General features: G+C 36.6%; 1 protein-coding gene across 2 annotated transcripts; it reads left to right on the top strand.

The window, feature by feature from the left end:
- Positions 1 to 20: 20 nt before the first annotated feature.
- NDC80 (NDC80 kinetochore complex component) lies at positions 21 to 16,759 on the top strand. 2 transcript variants are annotated; one of them, XM_071737247.1, is made up of 17 exons: positions 21 to 123; positions 2,077 to 2,187; positions 2,609 to 2,695; positions 3,339 to 3,462; positions 3,582 to 3,754; positions 6,060 to 6,162; positions 7,005 to 7,094; positions 8,319 to 8,412; positions 9,519 to 9,625; positions 10,387 to 10,531; positions 10,805 to 11,010; positions 12,422 to 12,574; positions 12,853 to 12,942; positions 13,829 to 13,921; positions 15,394 to 15,524; positions 16,018 to 16,120; positions 16,469 to 16,759. In XM_071737247.1, exons 2-17 carry the CDS (start codon positions 2,087 to 2,089, stop codon positions 16,589 to 16,591), a joined length of 1,923 nt encoding a protein of 640 aa, XP_071593348.1. In that variant the 5' UTR covers positions 21 to 123; positions 2,077 to 2,086; the 3' UTR covers positions 16,592 to 16,759. The 2 variants fall into 2 exon arrangements, with proteins under 2 accessions (XP_071593348.1, XP_071593349.1); XM_071737248.1 differs by lacking the exon at positions 21 to 123 and adding an exon at positions 288 to 292.
- Positions 16,760 to 17,283: the final 524 nt, after the last annotated feature.

Genomic DNA, 17,283 nt, shown 5'->3' with positions numbered 1-17,283 from the left:
GGGTCTGCACACCCTATCATGCTCCCTCGCCGCTCCGCTGTGACGTCACGCCCTGTCGCGCGCTGCGTGACGTAGGCGGCGGGCAGATTTGAAATCGTGAGGAAGGCGTCGGCGCCGTTAACGGTAACGGTTGGGATGCGGGGAGGGGTCTCTCCGTGGCGCGGCCTCTCCCAGCCGAGGGGACGGGTGGGGGGCAGCAGCAGAAGAAACCCCCGGGCCGGCTTCTGTGAGGCGGGCGACGGGCACTGTCCCTGCCCCGCCGGGCCCCGGGCATCGAGGGGAAGCCGGAGCTGTAAGGGGCCGGGAGGGGCCCAGTGGCTGTGGGGCGGGCCGGGTTGCTGGTGTTACCACGTAAACGCCGCTGCCTTCCCTTTCACCTCCGGTACGGTTTAAGCGCGCTGTTAACGCGAATGGCGGTAGTTGTGTCCCCTTCTGCCTCGCTCCTACGTTGTTTGGTTTTTGTTGTGGTTTGGTTTTTTGTTGTTTTGTTTTGGGTTTTTTGGGGTTTTTTTGATGGGTTTTTTTGTTTGTTTTTTTTTTTGCTGGCGTGTTGATTTTAGAAAACTCTGCTCTTAAACTAGTCGTTTCGCCTGTACGTGAAAACGATTTGTATATTCTGCTGTGAATCCCCGGTAAAGTAATGGGAGAATGCAGCTTCTTCCCCAGAGAAAAGGAGGTCACGGATAACCTGCCCTATGGAGGGAGCCAGAGCTCAACTTCTGTCGTGGTTTGTGGGAGTGGAGCTAGAAGCCTGATTGTGAAACACAATTTGTATTGAAAAGGTTTTTTGGTAATGCTTGTGCTGAAGTATTTTCTATTAGTTATAATTCATTTGTTTGAGACCACCCCAAAAATAGGTTCTCTTCAGAGGGCAAAAATTTTTTGCAATTTTCAGTTTACCTGAAAGTCCTGCTTAATACCCTCGTAGTGATACTTCAATGCTTTGGGTTTGATCTCTGTTTTGTGTGCATCATCTGAAGATAGTTATAATATTATTTCACAACAGGCATACCTGTTATTGTGCTACAATTCTGTGAGATCTTTTGCAAAATCAATAAGCAGGCTCAGAATTAGTGCCTAAGGAACAGGCTGGCTGTAGTGCAAGAAAGAGTAGTCATGTCAGTGTGGCCTTCCTCCCAGCTGATCGGACTAAAAAACTTAAGCTGTTTTGGTTTTGGAGCTTGTAGGTATGACCTGTTTATAAAAAAAAAAAAAAGGGGGGGGGGGGGGGGTATGCAAAATAATTGGTTTGGAACAAGCACTGGTGCTTTCATCACTAAAATAGTCAATTCGAAAGGCTAAGGTTATTGCTATGTTGGTTTGGAGTCCGAAATACATCCTCCCCTGTGAAATGCCAGAACAATATTCACATCTATTAATTTATAGTTTGAAAGGGTATCTCTCTTCCATAACTATTTTTGTTTTTTTCTTTGTGTATTTTATTTTTATTCTATTATTTTTATTATTTATTTATTATTTTATCACTCTCTACAACTACCTGAAAGGAGGTTGTAGCCAAGTGGGGGTTGGTCTCTTTTCCCAGATGACTTTCAACAAGACAAGAAGGCATGGTCTTAAGTTGTGCCAGGGGAAGTTTAGGTTAGATATTAGAAAGAAATTCTTTACAGAGAGGGTGATCAGGCATTGGAATGGGCTGCCCTGGGAAATGGTGGACTCTCCGTCCCTGGAGATATTTAAAAAGAGACTGGATGTGGCACTCAGTGCAATGGTCTAGCAACCGCAGCGGTGGGTCAAGGGTTGGACTTGATGATCTCTGAGGTCCCTTCCAACCCAGCCAATTCTATGATTCTATGAAATCTTTTATTATTTTAAATTTTTCATTTTATTTTTTAAATTTTAAAAAAATTTTTTTCTAAATTTATTATTATTATTTTATTAATTTTTTCATTTACCTTTTTATTATTATTAAGAGAACCCATTAATTCTGAAAAGAATTTGTCACTGGTTGGTCCAAAGTACAGCTCTGCTTATTTATTCTGACCCTTTAGAAAGTCGTTGTGGTGTTTAGCAAAGCAAATACTCCTAGATCCTGGGTCTTCCAACTGTGATTTACAGTTCAGTCACAATGAGACGAAGCTCAAGTATTGCCGGAAGCAGTGGTCGGCAGCCTATGATGCCACTGAGAGTGCAGGACAACAACAAGATGGGTCTTCAAACACCTCAGATGTAAGTGTTATTGATCATCTTCCTAAGAATATATAAAACTAACCCTGAAGAGATTTACTGCAGTGTTTTTGAAACCTAAAACAATGGGAGCAACGAAATTGAAACCTTGCAGCTAAAGATATTTGCACATATTGTCCAGTTCTGATAAAAACTTTGTATACTCCTGACACGTTTCAAATGGTAACATTGTTTCTTATATATGTCATAGGGCTTGGCTGGGTGCATTTGTTTATAAAATGTATACTTATAAATCCTCTTGCAGTAGTTATTTTGATTATGGACAAATAATGCATAAAAATAAGTTGACATTTCTAAGATGGTAATATGCTTAGGCTTATATGCATTTTTTTATAGTTTTCTTATATGAGCAAGACATGAAATGGTAGAAATAGTCATGTGACTCCTTCTCCCTCTCCCTCAGGAAGGACAGAGGTATGTTTGGGAGGCTGAGCATGAGCAAATCTACACCTGGAACTTCAGAAAGAAAAGTCAGCTTTTTTGGGAAGAGGTATCGACAGCTCTATATCTCTGTACTTTATATTAAACCAATAACAGTCCCACATCAGTCTGTGATTTTTCTCTCTGACAGATTTTCATTATAGGGATTAATGGATCTGAGGCCAGCAGACCTTCAGGTCTGCTTTCTTCTACTCTTTGACCACTGAACATTAATGCTGTGGAGTAGAAATTGCTTTGAGAGCTGTTCTTTCTCTTGGGAATGATATGCACTGCAGACCTTAAGAGCTCCTCAATAAATGTGCCTGTTTATGGAAGAATGATATCTCTGGTACACTCTGCCCTACTTTCTTCTTATTTCTCAGATGCAAACCTTCCAAAAGTCTGTAATCTTTCATCTTAGTCATGGCTTTCTGTGTTCAAGTATCTTTTTTCACAGGACCCCATTTCCTTTTAATAATTCCTTAAATATTTTTGTCTTTATTTTCAATCACCCCCATCCATTTTGTTTCTTCAACTCTGGTGTATTTTTCTGCTCTATAAAACTCTTTAAATAAAATGAAGGTCAGTGTTGTCTTAAATAAAGACAAACCTTCAGGCATGCTTTGCATAACAAAGGCAAAAGGAACATAAAAATACTCGAAGAGGTCTTCTTTGTACATATTATCACAACTGAATTTATTTTTTCTCCTCAGAACTAGTGGGCCTGGAGGTTCACGCAACAGTCAGTATGGGGTGTTTGGTACAGAAAAGATCAAAGATCCCAGACCCCTTCATGACAAGGCTTTCATCCAACAGTGTATCAAGCAGCTTTGTGAGGTAACTTATTCTAAAAATACTTCATTAGGCATAGAAGATATTAATCAAAATATTTATTTTTCATGGTTTCAACTTTAGATTTTATTTGGTGACTCATATGTCATGTTTCTTTTTCTCAGTTTCTTGCAGATAATGGTTATGCCCATAATGTTTCCATGAAATCATTGCAGTCTCCATCAGTTAAGGACTTTTTAAAAATCTTCACTTTCATCTATGGATTTCTCTGCCCTTCTTATGAACTGCCTGGCTCAAAATTTGAAGAGGAAATTCCCAGAGTTTTTAAAGAGCTTGGGTAAGATCATTATTGTTAGTCTGTTATGCTAAATAGATAGGTACAGCTAGAAATTTGAAAGCTAAGAATTCTGCAATAAAGCTGGAAAGAATTTTTTTATTCAGATGGGACTCTGAAACTACAGTGCTGTGCTTTTGTTTCAGTTGTGTTTAGATCCAGGTTTGCTCTCTGACCACTGTACATTTTATATATGAGCTTGCAGAACTACAGGGTCTCAGAAGCTTGTTTTGTAATGCAAAACCTAGTTATCTTTATTTGTATTGAAGGCAAATTTTTTTGACTGACTCTTCTAGTGCATTCTGTTAAAATCCAAGAACTAAAAAACAATTTCAGAATGTTGGATCTATCTCATGTAGCTAAATTTTTCTTTCTGAAATTTCTCTTTGTTCTACTTTCAAACCAGTGGGTGGAAACAACAAAAAGGACCACTGAGGTTTATTTGTAGTCTTGTTCATTAAATGTTTGGAATCATTGATGTACCAAAACTTTCCAAGGAAGAAAATCCTCTGCCTCTTGACAACTGTGAATTTTCAGTCTCAAAAAAAAAAAAAAAAAATTAAGTGCATTTTACTTCTGTAGATATGAGTCCTTGTCGGTGTCAAAGCATCAAGCTCTTTGAATGTGGGAATAAATCTGCTCTGTTTGCTTCTACTAAAATTTTGTTTTAACCTACAACATTTGTAACTGCTGACCCAGCTGAAATGTTAAAAAGGAGGTTTCTCTCAAGAGGCTTTACCCCAATGCACCAACAGTGTAATCCTGGATAAAAAGGCTTATTTTAAGAACTTGCTTTAAGTTGTCTTTTGAGAGTTAGAAAATGGACCTAAGTAATTCACTTCAAAAAATTATCAGGCTGAATGGCTTGTGAGCCCCTATTTAGTTTTATTTATTAGTTATTGTAGCTTCTTAGTTTCGTCAGTTTATTAGTAGCTTCTTGTCCTGTGTTGTTAAAATAACTTTGGGCAGCTGTCAGTCTAAAGATGGAATAAAATCTGCATTTTTGTCTTCCTTGATCTGTAGAATACTTTGAGACAATGTCTGTAATTAGTAGTATAGCCTTTGTGCATTCCGCATTTATAGGAAATATTAATACTTTAATATGCAGCTTTTCTGAAATTCTTTTCTGTAGTTGCATGGCATTAAGCTGCTTGTTAATGGCTTTTCTGTTTTCAAAGTTCATTTGACCCAATAAAGTTTTCATGTATTAAGAAATCATTCAGGCTTGCACACCGAGTTTGGCAGTCTAAGCATCTTCCGTTGGACTCTTATTCTCTTTTTTTTTTGCATTTGCTGCCTTTCCTTTGAGGCCTTTGTCTCATCATAGGGGTCACCTCATTCTCACAGTGCACCTACTCCTTTTTCCTTAGTACTGCAGTGCCCATCTCTCCTCACACAGAAGCTTCAGGAGACAGATCTAGCTGCTACCAAGACCAAGGCAGTGTACTGACCTTAATAGTAAGGGCCTAAGGGGTGTATGAAAGAATATTTTACACTTTTTTGAATGCGGCCTTAATTGTTCCTAATCTTTAGATATGCAAAAAAATAAAAAACCCATTTCTTCAATATCTGGCTGGTTTAGGGTGGTGATTGTTTCCCTCTATTCTACACTGCTATGGCCCCAGCTTGAGTACTGTGTGCAGTTTTAGGAGCCTTTATATAAGGGCATCAAACTCTTGGAGTGTATCCATAGGAGAGCAACTAAGATGTTGAAAAGTCTTGAGAATAAGACCTATGAGGAGCAGCTGAGGTCACTTAGTTTGTTCAGCTTGGAGAAGAGAAGGCTGAGGAGTGACCTCATCCTACTCTACAACTTCCTCAAGGGAGGCAGGGGAGGGGATGGGATGTGATCTCCTCAGGTTACCAGGCATTGGACAGAAGGAAATGGAATGAAGGTGGATCCGAGGAAGCTTAGATTGGGTATTAGGAAAAGTTTCTTCACTTGAGAGGGTGTCTACCACAGGAACAGACTCCCCAGGGAAGTGGTCATAGAACCAAGCCTGTCGGAGTTCAAGCAGCATCTGGATGACCCTTTTGATTATATCATTTAATTTTAGATAGTCCTGCGAGGAACAGGGAGTTGGATTCCTTTCCAACTTGAGTTATTCAGTGAATCACAAAATGGGAAGCTCATTCTAATTCAATAAAACAGTGCTATGAGAACTCAGTATCTCCCCTGATGTGCACTACAAAGTACAATTGAGTTTGTTCTTCCTTTTGTGCCTTTATCTCCATGTTAAAGTGTTCTGCTTTGTTTCCATCACTGTTTACCATGACTACAAAAAATGTATTTTCTTTTGCCTTGTAGATACCCCTTTCCTTTGTCAAAAAGCTCCATGTACACAGTGGGAGCACCGCACACATGGCCACAAATTGTGACAGCTTTGGTTTGGTTAATTGATTGTGTCAAGGTAGTGTTTGTCTTTTTTAAGCCAAGTATTTCTATTTTTCAGTCTGGAATGTTAGTTTCAATACAGACCTCTTAAATGCATTCTAAAACTCTTTGTTTCACATTTGTGTCAGGAAAAATATAGGTATCCTTACATGTCATCTGGAAAAAAGCTGTTAGAGCCTTACTTTTAGTAACTTTTAAACCAGGTTTTTAATGTTGTATTGTGATAATGTTTTCTTTACTGGGTGCACTAGATAAATTTGTTTATGAAAAAGGGGGCAAAATTAGGACTTAGATATACATAAAAATGTGAAAAGTTAATGAATCATATATCTTCAGTGTAGGTCTTGCAACACCTTCCATTTTCTCCTAAATTTGAAGCGTAAGAATGAAATTTTCAATAGCAATTATGCAAGTGGTCTGTGATTGTTACATAGAGTGTGTGAGAGGTGTGTTTGGGTGAGGCGGGTTTTTCTGTTTGTTTGTTGCTTCTTTTTTTTTTTTTTTTAATAGTAGTAACTGTTGCTGCCAGCTCAGGTCAGAGCAAAACTAGAAATCTGACTGAAGTTCAGCACTGTTGAATTGGGCATACATGAAATCCCATCCTTTATGCTGAAAAGACACATTTGACTTAGCAAAGCAACTTGGCAGTGTTGAATCTCCAGTCAGTGCCTCTTATCCGTGATTTTAATCAACTAAACACAAATGGGATGGGGCACATTCTGAAGCAGCACCTTTACACCCTGCTTGCTGAAATCCTAATCCAATGTTACTCTGTTTCTTACCACAAACATGAAACTAAGATGAAAGCTAATGGTGTTCTTCACACTTGCTCTTTGTATGTACACCTGTGCCTTTCAGTTGTATTCCAGCATGAAGGAAAACACACCATCGTTTGACGATGGACAGAACTGGGGAGGAGAGACAGATGATGGAATTGTACATAATAAGGTAACATAAAAAGTACATGGTTATTCAAATTGTTCAACTGATTTTTGCCATATGCTGCAATAACACATATATCTGACAACAATTTTAAGTTTTTATAGATTCTGTTCAGTTTTATGTTCACTAAGAGTAGCATTATATAAAATGCTTGATGCCTAGTTTTGTGTGCTTGCATCACGGACAGTCTACTGGTGAAGACTGGGTGTTAAATTGAAATGCCTTATTCTTAAAGTTGCTTTTGTTTCTTTGGTCTTTTGAAAGGGAGTCATTATGCTGTTTGTTTATTGTCTTACTAGAATCTTGGGTACATTTCTTGTTAGCCAATTGAGTCTTCTAAGGTTAACAGCAGTACAGGCAGAAACAGTGACTGAATTATAAATGTGGCTCCTGCCAATATCTACTCAGTTTACCATTGAGAAATTAGTTAAAATGTTTGTTTCCCCACCACAAAATTGGGAGGCAATGTAATTCAGGCCTTTAAAGTTCCAGCAATTTGCTTTTTCTAATTGATTTTTGATTATTTGAACTGTCCAGATTTAACTCTATGTTAACTCACAGCAGATGCTTGAGAAGGTTTGTATGATGTGCTAGAGCATTTAATTAGAAAATTTCAGAAATCAAATCAGAATTTTGGAGTAAGGTTAAAAACCTGACAATAGAGAAGTAAAAATGCTTTTAACCTAAATATGTGCATATGCAGTGATCCATACACATATATACTGAAACACAATTTACAATACTGATGTAATTGCTCCTGAAATATCCGTAATTTAAAGTGTCCTGTGAATTCTTATTGGGTAACCTTTAATTATAGATCAGGACTCTGATATCTGCACATCTGATGTAATAGTGGTCATGTTTACTGAAGAGGTCTGTAAAACAAACCAGCAGTTTCCTTTAACTAGCCTAAGAGTATCATATGCTTCAAGATGATAAATTCTGAAATAGTGTATCCACTATACTTAAGTATCCCAGAAAAATGTATCAAGTATTTCCAGACCTTTTTTATTCTGTACTCTAGATGCCTCCTTCTGCTTGGACATAATCTGTTGACTTTCTATGTTTAAGGGAATGAAGAAAGTTGATTTTTACAGAAGTGAAGACAAACCAGTGAAAGATATTTTTTTGATGTCTCTTTAATTCCATTGATTGAGCAGATAGCAGATTATCTAAATATTTCAGAGCCCTTTGGATCGCAGAAATGAAAACTTTTTAAATTTTTTTCAGGTTTTCGTGGACTACTGTGTGAAATGTTATGAGCACTTCATGAAAGGGAGTGATAGTTTTGAAGAAATGGATGCAGAAGTGCAGTCAAAATTAAGTAAGTTTTCATGTTTTAATAAAGTATTTAATTGCATTACTGGTTTCTTTACTGCTAGTATCAGTTTTGCTCGGTTTACAAGTGATCTGATCTAAGGGAACCTGAAATTCCCAATTACCTCTCACTTACTTTGACTTAATTCTCTTCTTTTTGTTAGTAGTAAAGACAGACAGGTGCTCTGCTGTCAGCTGTACCTATGTTAATCTATTGCGCTCAATAGCTTTGTGACAGAAAAGCAATATACAATTCTTCAGACACAAGTTACTCTTGTATCTGTCTGACAAAGTTAACAATTCAAAAAAAGAAAAGTATTACTTGAGGGTGCACATCTGATGAGTAAGAAAGTTCAGTTTCTAAAAGCTCTGAAAACAGTCTGCAAGGGATCCAAATTCTGTTCCTATATAGATTTAGCATGTGTTTGTCTTCAGGGTGATGGAAAAGTATTAATTTTATTGGTTCATTCATTTCATCACCTACAGAAATACAAACAGAATATACAAACAAACAGGAAAACGGTGTTTGCTTTCTGTGTCCTCCTATGAAAAGCTAGACTAAGGACACATCTGCCATAAGCTGGAGCTATCAGTTGGAGACAAAACATAAGCTACCAGACTGTTACTAGATAGCAGCAAAAAGTAATCATGCCATTGTTTGGCAAAGGCTGAGGGAAGTAAGTGAAAAGATGGCTCAAGAGGAAAGGAAGTATGTGAAGGAGAAAGAAGTATACAAATCAGGCTACCTTATGAAGCTGGAACAGATTAAACCTAACTACTACTATCCTTTAGTGTGGACTGTATGAGAGTTTGGAAACACTGACCTCATAGGAGGGATGCTGACCTCTCATGATATGAGGTGAAAAACTCATTTCCTATTTGTTTTGGGATTTTTGCCTGTTTTCTATGTAATGAAAGTTTTGTATTGGGTTGTTTGGTTTTAATTTAAAATCATAGAATCATAGAATCATAGAATCTATATAAATATATAAATAATCATCCAGCTAATAGATATTTATTGTACTGAAGCTAAAGTACAAATGTTCAGATTAGGTATTAGGATTCAGATTAGGAATCTGCAAAAACACACCTTTTTTTTTTTCTTTCCCACAGAGGACTTATTTAATATAGATGAATTCCAGATAGAAGGCTTAGTGGCTGACAACAAGAGACTTCATGAAGAGATTGCAAGACTAGAAAAAGAAAAGGAAAATGAGCCGGTTAGTAAGTTGTGTCTGTACTTTTTTATGTGGTGGAGCTGAATTTTCTGGTTTTGACCATTATTGTCATTATTAATCAAAGATACTGATGATACATAATCACAATTGGAAAATTATTTTCACTGCTGTATGATAGCTTAACTAGGCCAGATCATCACAGTCTCTATACCATTATAATACAAGGTGTTTACTGTGGAGTCTTCAGTCACTATATTGTGCAGATATTTTCAGTTAATGAAGTCTGTTGGTATGAGACTTTGGGGGATGAGAGCATGGGACTCAGTGGTAAAAATGTGTTTTAGGGAAAATATTTTGTTTGAAAAGACAAATTCTTCTTTCATTGTATCATGAGTTTAAAAATGGTGTGGCTTTGCAGCTGGCAAATCGATACCACTGCCTACTGTGCAAAATGTGCTGCTTATCTTCCCAGCTTTCTTTGACCTTATTTGTATCTACCCTTTGTGTATTCTTATACTTCAGTTGTGAATTACTTGTAGTCAGAACTTAATGCAATGGCTAATGCAAATCAAAGACTAAATGCTGAAATGAAAGAATTAAGGTACCATCTTTTTCAGCCTTTTTTGTTATTATTTTAAAGATGCTGAACTTGCTTCAGCCATCACAGAGATAAAAATCTTTTGATATTCTTTAGTTTTACATTTATAGTATTGAAGCTGACCTATTACTCTGTCTTGTCTGGAAAGCCAGATCATTATTTTAGATTAATATAATAGTGGTTATTTTTTCCATGCGTTTACTAGGACCGTAGAGTATCACTACGAAATGTCAAATCATCTCTTCAAGCAGATGTCCAGAAATACCAGACTTATTTGGCTAATCTGGAATCACATATAGCCATCCTTGATCAAAAAATGGAAGGTGTTATCGAGGAAGTTGAGACAGCAGGTAAGAAGGCCTTGGTCACAAGTGGGATATTGAAGCCTAGAAATATGCTTAAAATAATTGTAATTCTCAGTTTCAGGACAGAGCAGGTTATTTAGTGTATGATGATGCTACAAATAAACTTTCCCAAATGGATTGCTAATGAGATTTTTTTTTTTTTTTAGCTATTTGAACACAAATGAAATATAGATATTGTTTACTCAAAAATAGAAATATTATGTTTAACTATTTAGCCTGGTAGTTTACATCCCATTCACAAATGTTTTTTGAACTCAGAAATGGAAGTAGAAGCAATGAAGCAGGAGAATGCCCGGCTCCAGCACATCTTTGATAACCAAAAGTATTCAGTTGCGGACATTGAGAGAATAAATCACGAGAGAAATGAGTTACAGCAAACTATTAACAAGCTGACTAAAGAAGTGGAAGCAGAGGAACATCAGCTGTGGAATGAAGAACTAAAATATGCTAGGAATAAAGAGGCGGTATGTGAAATCCCTACTACATTGAGAGTTGGCTATCAGTTTTTACCATGCAAGCTTGGACTGTTGCTAACTTCTTTCCTAAATAACAGCAGCATATATATGTCTTAACAGGGTAAAGTGACAAGAGTGGCTTCTGTTTAGAATCTCTCTGAAAAATGTTAATGGGTTTTTTGCCCCTTTTCTACTTGAACATTAATGAAAATGTATTTTTTTTTCTCCATCGTATGAGACTCCTGTAGGATCGAGAGCTTTCATAACATTAACTTGAAATTTGCTTTGATTAAGTTATTTCAGACTAATGTTAAGTTTTCATAGCAATGAAGTAACACAGAAGTAGTTCTTGAAATTGATATCTCTGCATGTATCTAGGGCCAGATTGGTCTCTTATTTGGAAATTCTAATAGATTTTAAGGGCCAGATTCAGTTTCTGCAAACAATTCAAAGAGTGGTCCTCTGTAAGTGATAAAACTTAATCAATCTTATTCTGCTTGATGCAGAAAAAAAATTCAAATGTTTTCCATTTGGCAGGGTTATGCTTTATCAAGCCCTTGGCATTAACTAAAATTTCTCATACTGTGCAAGTACGAAGCATATAAAACTGGAAAGAAATACAGATGTTTGTTTGCAAATAAATGGTAGTCATTAATCAGAAAATAGAACATTTCATAAGTTTTGTTTAGAGGTATAGAATCATACATTGTTCATGTTGGAAACAACCTTTAAGATCAGCAAGCCATAGAATCATTGGGTTGGAAGGGACCTTAAAGATCATGTAGTTCCAACCCCCCTTCATGGGCAGTGACATTTTCCACTGCTCCAACCATTAATCTAGCACTGACAAATCCACCACTGTACCATGTCCTAAGCACCACATCCATGTCTTCTAAATACTTCAGAGATAGTGACTCAGCCTCCTTCCTGGCAGCATGATACAATGCTTGACAACCCTCCTGGTGAAGCAATCTTTATGCTCAGGTTATTAGGGTGTGTGTGACTATGTGGCATTTCCTGTCTAAACCAATGAGAAAAGGCATACCAACATGAAGACTGATCATTGTTTAGTTTATTTTTTATTCTCTCGAAGCATGTTTTTCCTTCCCTGTGAATTAATTCTGAAATAGTTGAGGCAAGAGAAAATATGGTAGATGAGTAGGGAAAACCACAGTGAAACCATTCAGTTCCCCAGTACACTCTGAGAAGCTTTGCAGTGCAAACTTCAAAAGAGTCATAGAATAGCACTTCATGCAAATAATGCAACCTACTGGATGTACAGCTCTTGCATGCTGTGACATGACTTGAAATCTTGTTTATACAGAGCAACTCAGATATCTGTTAAAAGTACTGTATGACTACTTTTTGCAAAGCTTTTCAATGTATTTCTTTGCTTTTCGCCCTTTTCTCCTCTGAACAGATAGAAATGCAATTAGCAGAGTATCATAAACTGGCTCGAAAGTTGAAATTAATTCCAGTAAGTGCTGAGAATTCCAAAGGGCATGACTTTGAGATTCAGTTTAATCCTGAGGCAGGACCAAATTGCCTTGTCAAATACAGAACTCAGATCAAGGTAAGTAAAGTCAACACTAAATATTTCTGTTACCAGACATAAAAAAAAAAAAAATGTGCTTCCTTGGAAATGTTGAAAGGTTGCTCTTAACCTCACCATGAAACTTCATTGAAAAGTTTGTGATGTGTTGCCATAGCTAAATTATAGTATGGGAAAGAAATTTGGTATTGGAGGGTATGTCAGCCTAAATAAAATCTGGAGAGGGAAAATATGTACTTTTCTAGGTCCAAGATCATTCTAACAAATTGCATTAGCCAGATCTTACATGCGCATTGTAGGCTCCCCTTATGGAGATCATAAACCAGACTGAGGAAGAAATTAGGAATGCCACTCAACGCAAAATGACTTTGGAAGATACTTTGGAACAGGTATGTTGGTTAAGAAAGATTAGTACTAGGATACCATAATGTTATCTGCTGCTTTCACTTGACCTTTTGTGTGGCTGAAGTGGAATGAGGTGTGTTGGGTTTTGTTTGGGTTGGTTTTGTTTGGAGTTTTTGTTGGCTTGGGGTTTGGTAGTTTTTCTTGTGGGTGGAGGGTGGAAAGCTGTGAGAAGATTGATTTAATTATGATGGAACCTAAATGTTTTTGTTAGCTTAGGGTTGTCTCATTTTGGTTGAAAATAATGCATATTGCCTGCATTAGAGATTATATAGCTTACATATATTTGATCATATACATTGGAAAAAATTGTTTTTAATAAGTTGCCCATTCCAGTCTGTTGTGTGGTTTCCATCACCGATAAGTTATCATCAGGAGGATTTTCAGCAATATTGGGCTCGGGATGGATTGGAAGAAGGAGAGTTTTATTTCCCTTTCTTCTTCCTCTACCTCAGTTTTTATCGTTGAGCATGACAGACTATGGTTTGAAATATCTTTGTGGCCAATTCTAATTAACTGTTTGGGCTGTTCCCCTTCCCAGCCTCTTGCCTGCCTGTACACTCTTCATGGAGGCGCTGCGGAAGGGAGAGAAAACCTTGATGCTGTGCAAGCACTGTTCAGCAAAAGCCAAATCAGTGGTGTGTTACTAATGCTGATTTAGCCACTCATCCAAAACAAACACCATACAGGCTGCTGTGAATAAAGTTAATGCCAGCCAAACCCAGCTTAAATATTTCTGGGCTACCATGTGTTGTTTGTGATGGATTTATATGTTGAAATTCTTTTGGGGGGGTTTTTTTGGGGGTTTATTATTTTTTTATTTTTTTTTGGTTTGGTTGGTTGGTTGGTTTTTTTTGCACGTTCTCATTCCAGGTGAATGTAATGGTAGTGGACAAGAAAAGCAGTGTGAAAATGCTGAAAGAAGAAGCTGAAAAGCTGGATGAACTTTACCATCAGAAACTTAAGGTAGAACATCTTACAGGCTGGCAACAATTTATCTTTAATGATATCTTTATCCTTAATCCTTGTATTTTACATAAGTTTTTGGTTTGCATTTTTGTTTGGACCTGTGCCCTTGCCTCCTTTTATTCCTTTTGCGGGATTCTTCTTTGGGTTGGGTTTTTTTTGTGCGTTTTTTTGGTTTTTTCCAGAGATGTTTTGAGTGCTTATATTAGTCAATTTCCACTTTATCAAAAGAGAATCTGGCAAGCCATTTTGGCAGACCCTGTACTTCCTAAGCTACTACATTCAGTAATAAAAGCAGCAGCAATCATCTTCTGACCTCAGGATGTTCAAAGCATACACTTGAAGAGATCTGTAGATTCAGAAGTATCTGCCTTGTCTATTCAGTTTGTATATAATAAATACACTTTCAGGTTTTAGTAAACATGTTTAAACACATTTAAAACTACAGAAAGCAGTATTTGACTAGAAACACATTAAATGCTTTCATGACATAAAACTGTTGCTTGCTTTGTTTTTCTTCCCCAGTGGGGAAGAAGTCCCTATTCTTTCTCACTTCTACTTCAGCACCAAAACAAAGCCTTCTCTTGCCCCACCCCCAGCTTCTCTGTCAGCATGGGGGAGCTGTGGTGCCCAAGAGAAATTGCTTTTGAACTAATCTAGTGTTTAACATAACCTGCTCTTTCAAATCCAAGCTTCTGTGTTATAGCCACAGAACAGGATTATTTCATTGCTTATACCTGTTCAGGTGGCTGAAGGCACTTTGTGCATGAATTACTTTTAAAACCACCTGAAATTTAGCTTTTTAGTTATGCTGTTGCATATGCCTTTCTCATAAGGTGTGCTCATAAAACACACAGTTGCAACTGGATGGTTATAAGACAGTCATGTCACTCCTTGTGTAATTTTTAAAATGCTATCCCTAAGACCAGTATTAAAATTATTTTTGAAGGATGATATTTCAGTAATTTACCAGAAGTACATGTTTAGTTGACAGCAGAATTTAGTTTGGTTTTTGAGTGTTTAATTGTGCCAAGTGTAGTGTCAGCAGTGTTACTCTTCTTGGAAAGATGACTTATATTTTGTATTCACCTTTAAGACACAAAAGGTAAAGCAATTTTCCTACTCAAATGTGATTTTATTGTTTTTAACTTAAGAGTTGTTCATGTTCCATTTCTTAGGTATTTAAGTTATGTAAATAACACTTTTTGATATGAGCTTCAGCAGGAAAATAGCTGCAATGCAGACCCTGAAATAAGGTTAGAGAAAGAAAGGGAAGGTTAGGTTGGGTTTGGGTGGAAGGTGATACAGAAAATACCTGAAAGTTTAGGTTCAGGGGGTTTTTTGGTTCTAAATTTGGAGTTACTTTGGCAAATTCTGAATTTAAGTATTAGGAAGTAATCAGGTAATATAAAAGAAAAAAATTCTAATTATTCCTGAGTTAAGGAATTTATTTTTTCCTCTTATCTTTACAGGAGGCAGAAGAGGAAGAGCAAAAATGTGCAAATGAACTGGAACTGTTGGAGAAACACAAGCAGTTACTTGAGAGTGGTGTCAATGAAGGTCTTAGTGAAGCCACAAATGAGTTGCATGATCTTCAACGACAGTAAGGCCCATAACTTCTAGATGTTTGTGCAGTTTATTTTGATTTTGTGTTTTTAAGGATAAAGACAGGTTCTTGAATCCTACTGTAAAATACTTGGCAAAATACTATCTCAGTATATTAATTCTGCAAATTTACAACTGAAAGATGTTTCTCCTCAAAACTTAATATTTTGCTACATTTATATTTATATAATGTAACAAGGTTGTAACAAGGAAATTAGTTTATGCCCAAACTTAAGTGACAACTACATTTTACAGTCTAAAGTTTAGAAAGATTATTCTGACTCTAAAGTACTTTGTTTCTTACTGGTTAGCATAATTCAGTCTTTTTTTCTTCTAAGATGAGTATTCGTATACAATTTGGTTCAAGTCAATACTAAGAAAAAAAATTTTGGCTAACCATGGCAATATATCAGACTTGGTGAAGTGATTGTTTTAAATGTCAGGAATTTTATCATTACAGATTTGACTTTGTGAATGTCTTTACTTTTTAGATATCAAGTTGTTATGCAAACAACAACAGAAGACAGCAGAAAAACTGGTGATAACCTGAATCGTCTTTTAGAAGTGATTGCTACACATGTAGTATCTATTGAGGTAAGATAGAATTTTATATTTGGAATTAAATCTGCCCAGAGACATTTGCTACTGCTGTTAAACTTGTGGAAATTAGAGCTTAACTCTTTCCAATAAAGTGTCATTTAGGGTTGCTGCACTGCCTATGGATTCTAGTTAAATTGATTTGTTTACAAAACATTTGGTATAAAAAAATCAGAATTGTTCGTTACATTTAAGCAGTAACATCCTGTCAAGTAGATGACCTTCAGAGAAGTATTTAATTGAAATCACTTAGTGATTAGAATACTTTGTGCTTAGAATACTTTAGTAGAACCAGTATAATAGAGACCATGGCAGTTCTAGTAACTTTTTTGTGGTCTTTTCTAGAAATACCTTGATGAACAGAATGTGAAAATTGACAGAGACTATGAAGAATTCATGTCTGAAGATCTGTTGTCAAGCTTGACCGGAATTCTGGACAGTTATAAAAAGAAGCTTGAAAGTCTGTAATTACCAAAAAGGTGAAGATGGAATTTTTGCGTTTTGGAAGTTCTGATATGACGACTTCTAAAAGGATGGGTACTTCCGGTGTTTAGCAGTGAAACTGGTTTGAAGTGTAAGGAAATGTTTATGAAGTTTTGTTTTATTGACACAGATACATTAAAGAAGTGAACAATATATTTGCATTTTCTTTAAAATGCTTTGCTTACACTATCTCCTTGCAAGATACATAATCACAAGCATCAGTGACAAGACAACTGTGGAACAACTTAATTTCATTTTTTTCTTTACAATTTAATAATTTGTGCTCCTCTAGGAACATTAGTAAAGACAGGAGTACAGTTAACCTGTTAAAATAGCAAGCAGTAGTGGACTTAAAGATGTAACCAGAAGTGACAGCACAATTGCAGAACATACAACTTTAAATACTGCTACTTAAAAATGCTAACTGAGAAAAAGTTAGTTTCCTATCTGGAGTACAGCTTGTGCAATTTATTATATATATGTGCATATGTAGCAGACATATGTGTAACAGTGCACGTCCTTCTTCAAGCCATTCTTGTAGTAGCAAGCAATATATAAATATCTTTTAGTCTTCTGCTTATTCAGTTATCTATGAAACTGCCCAGAGTCCCCTCTTACATAAAGTAAAATCCTTCTTTTTTTCAACAATAACCTCTTCACAAAGATCAGTAGTAGTT

Source organism: Heliangelus exortis, chromosome 2 (assembly GCF_036169615.1).
Source record: "Heliangelus exortis chromosome 2, bHelExo1.hap1, whole genome shotgun sequence".
NCBI lineage: Eukaryota > Metazoa > Chordata > Aves > Apodiformes > Trochilidae > Heliangelus > Heliangelus exortis.
This window is presented reverse-complemented; position numbering and strand designations above follow the sequence as displayed.